General features: G+C 47.6%; 1 protein-coding gene across 1 annotated transcript; it reads left to right on the plus strand.

Moving 5' to 3' along the window:
• Window positions 1-1,476: 1,476 nt before the first annotated feature.
• LOC118961077 (polysialoglycoprotein-like) lies at window positions 1,477-8,858 on the plus strand. The gene is made up of 5 exons (XM_036974553.1): window positions 1,477-1,537; window positions 1,712-1,777; window positions 1,915-1,998; window positions 2,134-2,314; window positions 7,379-8,858. The coding sequence occupies exons 1-5, from the start codon at window positions 1,477-1,479 to the stop codon at window positions 8,856-8,858; spliced, it is 1,872 nt and encodes a 623-aa protein (XP_036830448.1).
• The last annotated feature ends 1,691 nt before the right edge of the window (window positions 8,859-10,549 follow it).

Consider the following 10,549-nt stretch of genomic DNA (forward strand, 5'->3'; position numbering starts at 1 on the left):
AAGAAAACTGTTACAGTCTCTGTGAATGGTTTGTCCTCTGACAAATCAACTGTAAATTTCGATGTTCCTCAAGGTTCCGTTTTAGGACCACTATTGATTTTCACTATATATTTTACCTCTTGGGGATGTCATTCGAAAACATAATGTTAACTTTCACTGCTATGCGGATGACACACAGCTGAACATTTCAATGAAACATGGTGAAGCCCCAAAATTGCCCTCGCTAGAAGCATGTGTTTCAGACATAAGGAAGTGGATGGCTGCAAACGTTCTACTTTTAAACTCGGACAAAACAGAGATGCTTGTTCTAGGTCCCAAGAAACAAAGAGATCTTCTGTTGAATCTGACAATTAATCTTAATGGCTGTACAGTCGTCTCAAATAAAACTGTGAAGGCCCTCGGCGTTACTCTGGACCCTGATCTCTCTTTTGAAGAACATATCAAGACTGTTTCAAGGACAGCTTTTTTCCATCTACGTAACATTGCAAAAATCAAACTTTCTGTCCAAAAATTATGCAGAAAAATGTATCCATGCTTTTGTCACTTCTAGGTTAGACTACTGCAATGCTCTTACTTTCCGGCTACCCGGATAAAGCACTAAATAAACTTCAGTTAGTGCTAAATACGGCTGCTAGAATCCTGACTAGAACCCCAAAAATATATCATATTACTCCAGTGCTAGCCTCCCTACACTGGCTTCCTGTCAAGGCAAGGGCTGATTTCAAGGTTTTACTGCTAACCTACAAAGCATTACATGGGCTTGCTCGTACCTATCTCTCTGATTTGGTCCTGCCGTACATACCTACACGTACGCTACGGTCACAAGACGCAGGCCTCCTAATTGCTTCTTCCACATCTTTTGGTCCCTGTCTGTTTTGCTCTCAGTGAAGTGCTACTATCCCCTTGGACTACAGGTTATTGCCGTCATAAGGTGTGCGTCTGTCTGTTGGCCGGACACTTTCTACCGTTTAGGACCTTTGTGGGTAAAGGTAAAGATGGGGTATAGCAGCAGAAGTTCCTCTGAAGTCCAGTATCTGCTGGAAGGGAACCTGGTGGTACGAGAGGATGAGTGTGGGCCTGTTGTGCTTCCCCCTATCCCTCCCTCTTCTCTCTCACTGTCTGAAAAACGTAAAACGTGGATTTGGGTACAGTGTTTATTTCCCCCTAATATCTTTGAAGATTACACCTAAAATAATTAGGAATACTTCTTTCTACTGCTGATCTGAGACCATTAGGGTTAATCATTACAGATATAAATGCAATATATGGAGTAGAAAAGATTGCCTGCCCACCAACTTGATAAGAATCAACATATGTTCTACATGGTCTATTTCTATCTGAACGTAACAACTCAATCAAGCTTGTTAATTGATCGTTAAGCCATGTTTGTCAGGTAAACTAAGGTCATTAGTGGCCTATATAAGCCTCATACAGGCCATGGGAAGACATTACCTGTTGATAACACAGACTATTTTCATGATCATGGGAGGTGTGAGAGAATTGCTGCTCGTTGTGATGACTGTGGGGGTTGTCAAAGGTTGGTTCACTAATGTTTAAGGGATTTGTTTGGTAAATATGCTTAACTTTATAAGTTGGGTATTAATATTTGACTGTCTGTATCTTCCGCGTTGGTCATCTTTTATTCTTCACTGCTATTAATATATGTAGCTATTTTGTGTGAACTCAACTTCTGTCAACACTTTCTCCTCAGTTTCTTGTTACCCTGTTGGAAAGTCCCAGAAGCAAGATCAAGTCTCTCTGCAGAGGAGACTTGGAGGTAAGTGTTTCTTTCCGCAACCCTTCTAGCTATGTTCTTTGTCACTGTCTATGGTGCTGCTGTGTTTGACACTCATTCAACAGCATAGAGTAACTCAGTCTAAATAATGTTGTCAAACCTTAACCTACATTTTTCAGAGCTGTCATCAAATGACGTCTCCATTGTGCATGCCCTGGCCTTGCTCCGATCCATAGGGTCTGACGCTAAACAAGCCAGAGAAGGTACGGCCTGAAACATATACTTTGAAAACTGTAGGGTTCATGTTGCTCAAAATTCGATTAGCAATTTGGCCTAGACCGTGTAGAACAGATGTGTTGCTGTAGAATACCCAACTGTTCCTTTTGTTTTTTCTCAAGAGTATTTAGAGACCAATGAAGTAGAATCCCAAGCTTCTCCAAACCATGGTAGCTCTCCGGCAAATGATGCCCTGTCCTCTGAGGAGAAGCTGAGGCGCGTGTCCTCGGACGACGCCGCCACCTCTGAAGCTGCGACCGGCCCGTCTGGCGACGCCGCCACCTCTGAAGCTGCGACCGGCCCGTCTGGCGACGCCGCCACCTCTGAAGCTGCGACCGGCCCGTCTGGCGACGACGCCACCTCTGAAGCTGCGACCGGCCCGTCTGGCGACGACGCCACCTCTGAAGCTGCGACCGGCCCGTCTGGCGACGCCGCCACCTCTGAAGCTGCGACCGGCCCGTCCGGCGACGACGCCATGGATATCTGACGTGGGACATGCAAGAGTTCATGGGTACTCTAGTCCAGTGTGTAACTGCATTTGCTTGTTTTGGCTCAATTAAACATTAACTGTAATACTTGTGTCCTCTGTATTGTTTTGGTGGTTCCTACTTGGAGTTGAGGTGTATGACCTGACTTGAGTAACTGGGGTGATGGCAACATTTATTTTGCATTATATCCATGCGCCAGCAATATTACTCAGACCCCTGTGTTTTAAATTACCAATTGACTTAAGCTACATGTGCTCAGTGTTGGTCCATTTATGCTAGTAGCATCACATGATACCTCAACAGCATTTTGACGCCATTTCCGGTCACAACTTGCAGATTTGTTTACGTGTTTTGTTGCCTACTTTGCTACATGACAACTTTACGGTTTTTACTTTTTAATTACCGTTTATATTTTTGGTTTTTCCCTCAATTTTTTCACTCGTGTCAGGGTTGCGTCAATTCGAATCTGGTATCAGGATAAATATCACAATGAGGCTTTTATTAGCTAAGCAGTAAGTGGTAAATGCAATTTTCGTATATATGGGCTCTGTCCCACCTCGCAGGGCAAAACAGAACTGACTTGTTCCTGACAAAGATATTTAATATACTCTGACAGTAGTTCCTGCTTCCGAGCCGGCCTGTCAGAGTAGACTGGGCGTGGTTTAGACTCACCCAGCCTATCGTTGATTGTTGGCGCAGAGGCTGGTCCCAGCCCCTTAAGCGCTTCAGCGGTCAGTCGTTGTAGCTGTGTAGAATATGCAGTTATCAGGCACCTGGCTCCTGTTATCTAACAAAAGACTGTTCTGAATGTGCCCCCCCCCAACTCATTGCACAGTTCTGTATTTTTCCATCATGAGAAAGGCCCATGGCCCTGAAACTGAACAATGGTTCAAGTCAGCTATGTTGCATAACACATACATACATCCACACAAGCCAACAGCAGATAATATTAAATCACATATGGTAACGGGCTATAGTGCATAACACAGAATCCTCATACTCCGGACGCTTTATCTGGACATGGTTCGTCAGGACCTCCAACAGCCGAAGCTAAGTAGTAACATTAACATGATGCCTTCTAATTGCAGTCGCTGTACTCATACAGGAGAACGATCGCCTTACGGTGAGGATAGCTGTGCTACAAGCCCAGCTTCAGACGCAATCGTTAGGCAAGGGTAATTTCAGTGTAGGAAAGGATGAAACAGCGTCTGTGCCACCAGTAAGTACAGATAGTAACGTTAGTATAAATCCCCTCGCACGGTCCCCGCAGCCGGACAACTTTCTCACGGTTTCTGGAGAGAAATGCTGTAGGAATGCTCAACCGGTGTCGCTCATTCAGCCGACAAACTTCAACCGGTTTTCCCCATTAAGCAGCGAGTCGGAGTCAAAGGCCGAGCCTTCTCTTGTCTCTACTCCTCCCGTTACGGGGTCAGAGACGCCGAAGCTTCCCACCATTAGCTCTGACAAATTGAAAACTCTAGTCATTGGCGACTCCATTACCCGCAGTATTAGACTTAAAACGAATAATCAGCCGACATGTCTCTGGACCTACTCACTGTCACAGTCATACTCTGGACCTAGTTTTGTCCCATGGAATAAATGTTGTGGATCTTAATGTTTTCCCTCATAATCCTGGACTATCGGACCACCATTTTATTACGTTTGCAATTGCAACAAATAATCTGCTCAGACCCCAACCAAGGAACATCAAAAGTCGTGCTATAAATTCACAGACAACACAAAGATTCCTTGATGTCCTTCCAGACTCCCTCTGTCTACCCAAGGACGCCAGAGGACAAAAATCAGTTAACCACCTAACTGAGGAACTCAATTTAACCTTGCGCAATACCCTAGATGCAGTTGCACCCCTAAAAACTAAAAACATTTCTCATAAGAAACTAGCTCCCTGGTATACAGAAAATACCCGAGCTCTGAAGCAAGCTTCCAGAAAATTGGAACGGAAATGGCGCCACACCAAACTGGAAGTCTTCCGACTAGCTTGGAAAGACAGTACCGTGCAGTATCGAAGAGCCCTTGCTGCTGCTCGATCATCCTATTTTTCCAACTTAATTGAGGAAAATAAGAACAATCCGAAATTCGTTTTTGATACTGTCGCAAAGCTAACTAAAAAGCAGCATTCCCCAAGAGAGGATGGCTTTCACCTCAGCAGTAATAAATTCATGAACTTCTTTGAGGAAAAGATGATTATTACAAAGTAAATTACGGACTCCTCTTTAAATCTGCGTATTCCTTCAAAGCTCAGTTGTCCTGAGTCTGCACAACTCTGCCAGGACCTAGGATCAAGAGAGACACTCAAGTGTTTTAGTACTATATCCCTTGACACAATGATGAAAATAATCATGGCCTCTAAACCTTCAAGCTCCATACTGGACCCTATTCCAACTAAACTACTGAAAGAGCTGTTTCCTGTGCTTGGCCCTCCTATGTTGAACATAATAAACGGCTCTCTATCCACCGGATGTGTACCAAACTCACTAAAAGTGGCAGTAATAAAGCCTCTCTTGAAAAAGCCAAACCTTGACCCAGAAAATATAAAAAACTATCGGCCTATATCGAATCTTCCATTCCTCTCAAAATGTTTAGAAAAGGCTGTTGCGCAGCCTCTGCCTTCCTCGTCAGAGGAGGAGATAGAAGAAAACTGTTACAGTCTCTGTGAATGGTTTGTCCTCTGACAAATCAACTGTAAATTTCGATGTTCCTCAAGGTTCCGTTTTAGGACCACTATTGATTTTCACTATATATTTTACCTCTTGGGGATGTCATTCGAAAACATAATGTTAACTTTCACTGCTATGCGGATGACACACAGCTGAACATTTCAATGAAACATGGTGAAGCCCCAAAATTGCCCTCGCTAGAAGCATGTGTTTCAGACATAAGGAAGTGGATGGCTGCAAACGTTCTACTTTTAAACTCGGACAAAACAGAGATGCTTGTTCTAGGTCCCAAGAAACAAAGAGATCTTCTGTTGAATCTGACAATTAATCTTAATGGCTGTACAGTCGTCTCAAATAAAACTGTGAAGGCCCTCGGCGTTACTCTGGACCCTGATCTCTCTTTTGAAGAACATATTAAGACTGTTTCAAGGAAAGCTTTTTTCCATCTACGTAACATTGCAAAAATCAAACTTTCTGTTCAAAAATGATGCAGAAAAATGTATCCATGCTTTTGTCACTTCTAGGTTAGACTACTGCAATGCTCTTACTTTCCGGCTACCCGGATAAAGCACTAAATAAACTTCAGTTAGTGCTAAATACGGCTGCTAGAATCCTGACTAGAACCCCAAAAATATATCATATTACTCCAGTGCTAGCCTCCCTACACTGGCTTCCTGTCAAGGCAAGGGCTGATTTCAAGGTTTTACTGCTAACCTACAAAGCATTACATGGGCTTGCTCGTACCTATCTCTCTGATTTGGTCCTGCCGTACATACCTACACGTACGCTACGGTCACAAGACGCAGGCCTCCTAATTGCTTCTTCCACATCTTTTGGTCCCTGTCTGTTTTGCTCTCAGTGAAGTGCTACTATCCCCTTGGACTACAGGTTATTGCCGTCATAAGGTGTGCGTCTGTCTGTTGGCCGGACACTTTCTACCGTTTAGGACCTTTGTGGGTAAAGGTAAAGATGGGGTATAGCAGCAGAAGTTCCTCTGAAGTCCAGTATCTGCTGGAAGGGAACCTGGTGGTACGAGAGGATGAGTGTGGGCCTGTTGTGCTTCCCCCTATCCCTCCCTCTTCTCTCTCACTGTCTGAAAAACGTAAAACGTGGATTTGGGTACAGTGTTTATTTCCCCCTAATATCTTTGAAGATTACACCTAAAATAATTAGGAATACTTCTTTCTACTGCTGATCTGAGACCATTAGGGTTAATCATTACAGATATAAATGCAATATATGGAGTAGAAAAGATTGCCTGCCCACCAACTTGATAAGAATCAACATATGTTCTACATGGTCTATTTCTATCTGAACGTAACAACTCAATCAAGCTTGTTAATTGATCGTTAAGCCATGTTTGTCAGGTAAACTAAGGTCATTAGTGGCCTATATAAGCCTCATACAGGCCATGGGAAGACATTACCTGTTGATAACACAGACTATTTTCATGATCATGGGAGGTGTGAGAGAATTGCTGCTCGTTGTGATGACTGTGGGGGTTGTCAAAGGTTGGTTCACTAATGTTTAAGGGATTTGTTTGGTAAATATGCTTAACTTTATAAGTTGGGTATTAATATTTGACTGTCTGTATCTTCCGCGTTGGTCATCTTTTATTCTTCACTGCTATTAATATATGTAGCTATTTTGTGTGAACTCAACTTCTGTCAACACTTTCTCCTCAGTTTCTTGTTACCCTGTTGGAAAGTCCCAGAAGCAAGATCAAGTCTCTCTGCAGAGGAGACTTGGAGGTAAGTGTTTCTTTCCGCAACCCTTCTAGCTATGTTCTTTGTCACTGTCTATGGTGCTGCTGTGTTTGACACTCATTCAACAGCATAGAGTAACTCAGTCTAAATAATGTTGTCAAACCTTAACCTACATTTTTCAGAGCTGTCATCAAATGACGTCTCCATTGTGCATGCCCTGGCCTTGCTCCGATCCATAGGGTCTGACGCTAAACAAGCCAGAGAAGGTACGGCCTGAAACATATACTTTGAAAACTGTAGGGTTCATGTTGCTCAAAATTCGATTAGCAATTTGGCCTAGACCGTGTAGAACAGATGTGTTGCTGTAGAATACCCAACTGTTCCTTTTGTTTTTTCTCAAGAGTATTTAGAGACCAATGAAGTAGAATCCCAAGCTTCTCCAAACCATGGTAGCTCTCCGGCAAATGATGCCCTGTCCTCTGAGGAGAAGCTGAGGCGCATGTCCTCGGACGACGACGCCACCTCTGAAGCTGCGACCGGCCCGTCTGGCGACGACGCCACCTCTGAAGCTGCGACCGGCCCGTCTGGCGACGACGCCACCTCTGAAGCTGCGACCGGCCCGTCTGGCGACGACGCCACCTCTGAAGCTGCGACCGGCCCGTCTGGCGACGACGCCACCTCTGAAGCTGCGACCGGCCCGTCTGGCGACGACGCCACCTCTGAAGCTGCGACCGGCCCGTCTGGCGACGACGCCACCTCTGAAGCTGCGACCGGCCCGTCTGGCGACGACGCCACCTCTGAAGCTGCGACCGGCCCGTCTGGCGACGACGCCACCTCTGAAGCTGCGACCGGCCCGTCTGGCGACGACGCCACCTCTGAAGCTGCGACCGGCCCGTCTGGCGACGACGCCACCTCTGTAGCTGCGACCGGCCCGTCTGGCGACGACGCCACCTCTGAAGCTGCGACCGGCCCGTCTGGCGACGACGCCACCTCTGAAGCTGCGACCGGCCCGTCTGGCGACGACGCCACCTCTGAAGCTGCGACCGGCCCGTCTGGCGACGACGCCACCTCTGAAGCTGCGACCGGCCCGTCTGGCGACGACGCCACCTCTGAAGCTGCGACCGGCCCGTCTGGCGACGACGCCACCTCTGAAGCTGCGACCGGCCCGTCTGGCGACGACGCCACCTCTGAAGCTGCGACCGGCCCGTCTGGCGACGACGCCACCTCTGAAGCTGCGACCGGCCCGTCTGGCGACGACGCCACCTCTGAAGCTGCGACCGGCCCGTCTGGCGACGACGCCACCTCTGAAGCTGCGACCGGCCCGTCTGGCGACGACGCCACCTCTGAAGCTGCGACCGGCCCGTCTGGCGACGACGCCACCTCTGAAGCTGCGACCGGCCCGTCTGGCGACGACGCCACCTCTGAAGCTGCGACCGGCCCGTCCGGCGACGACGCCACCTCTGAAGCTGCGACCGGCCCGTCCGGCGACGACGCCACCTCTGAAGCTGCGACCGGCCCGTCCGGCGACGACGCCACCTCTGAAGCTGCGACCGGCCCGTCCGGCGACGACGCCACCTCTGAAGCTGCGACCGGCCCGTCTGGCGACGACGCCACCTCTGAAGCTGCGACCGGCCCGTCTGGCGACGACGCCACCTCTGAAGCTGCGACCGGCCCGTCTGGCGACGACGCCACCTCTGAAGCTGCGACCGGCCCGTCTGGCGACGACGCCACCTCTGAAGCTGCGACCGGCCCGTCTGGCGACGACGCCACCTCTGAAGCTGCGACCGGCCCGTCTGGCGACGACGCCACCTCTGAAGCTGCGACCGGCCCGTCCGGCGACGACGCCACCTCTGAAGCTGCGACCGGCCCGTCCGGCGACGACGCCACCTCTGAAGCTGCGACCGGCCCGTCCGGCGACGACGCCACCTCTGAAGCTGCGACCGGCCCGTCCGGCGACGACGCCATGGATATCTGACGTGGGACATGCAAGAGTTCATGGGTACTCTAGTCCAGTGTGTAACTGCATTTGCTTGTTTTGGCTCAATTAAACATTAACTGTAATACTTGTGTCCTCTGTATTGTTTTGGTGGTTCCTACTTGGAGTTGAGGTGTATGACCTGACTTGAGTAACTGGGGTGATGGCAACATTTATTTTGCATTATATCCATGCGCCAGCAATATTACTCAGACCCCTGTGTTTTAAATTACCAATTGACTTAAGCTACATGTGCTCAGTGTTGGTCCATTTATGCTAGTAGCATCACATGATACCTCAACAGCATTTTGACGCCATTTCCGGTCACAACTTGCAGACTTGTTTACGTGTTTTGTTGCCTACTTTGCTACATGACAACTTTACGGTTTTTACTTTTTAATTACCGTTTATATTTTTGGTTTTTCCCTCAATTTTTTCACTCGTGTCAGGGTTGCGTCAATTCGAATCTGGTATCAGGATAAATATCACAATGAGGCTTTTATTAGCTAAGCAATAAGTGGTAAATGCAATTTTCGTATATATGGGCTCTGTCCCACCTCGCAGGGCAAAACAGAACTGACTTGTTCCTGACAAAGATATTTAATATACTCTGACAGTTCCTGCTTCCGAGCCGGCCTGTCAGAGTAGACTGGGCGTGGTTTAGACTCACCCAGCCTATCGTTGATTGTTGGCGCAGAGGCTGGTCCCAGCCCCTTAAGCGCTTCAGCGGTCAGTCGTTGTAGCTGTGTAGAATATGCAGTTATCAGGCACCTGGCTCCTGTTATCTAACAAAAGACTGTTCTGAATGTGCCCCCCCCCCAACTCATTGCACAGTTCTGTATTTTTCCATCATGAGAAAGGCCCATGGCCCTGAAACTGAACAATGGTTCAAGTCAGCTATGTTGCATAACACATACATACATACATCCACACAAGCCAACAGCAGATAATATTAAATCACATATGGTAACGGGCTATAGTGCATAACACAGAATCCTCATACTCCGGACGCTTTATCTGGACATGGTTCGTCAGGACCTCCAACAGCCGAAGCTAAGTAGTAACATTAACATGATGCCTTCTAATTGCAGTCGCTGTACTCATACAGGAGAACGATCGCCTTACGGTGAGGATAGCTGTGCTACAAGCCCAGCTTCAGACGCAATCGTTAGGCAAGGGTAATTTCAGTGTAGGAAAGGATGAAACAGCGTCTGTGCCACCAGTAAGTACAGATAGTAACGTTAGTATAAATCCCCTCGCACGGTCCCCGCAGCCGGACAACTTTCTCACGGTTTCTGGAGAGAAATGCTGTAGGAATGCTCAACCGGTGTCGCTCATTCAGCCGACAAACTTCAACCGGTTTTCCCCATTAAGCAGCGAGTCGGAGTCAAAGGCCGAGCCTTCTCTTGTCTCTACTCCTCCCGTTACGGGGTCAGAGACGCCGAAGCTTCCCACCATTAGCTCTGACAAATTGAAAACTCTAGTCATTGGCGACTCCATTACCCGCAGTATTAGACTTAAAACGAATAATCAGCCGACATGTCTCTGGACCTACTCACTGTCACAGTCATACTCTGGACCTAGTTTTGTCCCATGGAATAAATGTTGTGGATCTTAATGTTTTCCCTCATAATCCTGGACTATCGGACCACCATTTTATTACGTTTGCAATTGCAACAAATAATCTGCTC

Source organism: Oncorhynchus mykiss, unplaced genomic scaffold, assembly GCF_013265735.2.
Source record: "Oncorhynchus mykiss isolate Arlee unplaced genomic scaffold, USDA_OmykA_1.1 un_scaffold_663, whole genome shotgun sequence".
Taxonomy (NCBI): domain Eukaryota; kingdom Metazoa; phylum Chordata; class Actinopteri; order Salmoniformes; family Salmonidae; genus Oncorhynchus; species Oncorhynchus mykiss.

Excerpts from the sequence above, each read along its gene's own strand:
- LOC118961077 (XM_036974553.1), top strand. The coding sequence starts at position 1,477 with ATGATCATGGGAGGTGTGAGAGAATTGCTGCTCGTTGTGATGACTGTG. Across the intron at positions 1,778-1,914 it reads TCTGCAGAGGAGACTTGGAG|AGCTGTCATCAAATGACGTC; the intron begins GTAAGTGTTTCT and ends TACATTTTTCAG. Across the intron at positions 2,315-7,378 it reads TCTGAAGCTGCGACCGGCCC|GCGCATGTCCTCGGACGACG; the intron begins GTCTGGCGACGC and ends GGAGAAGCTGAG.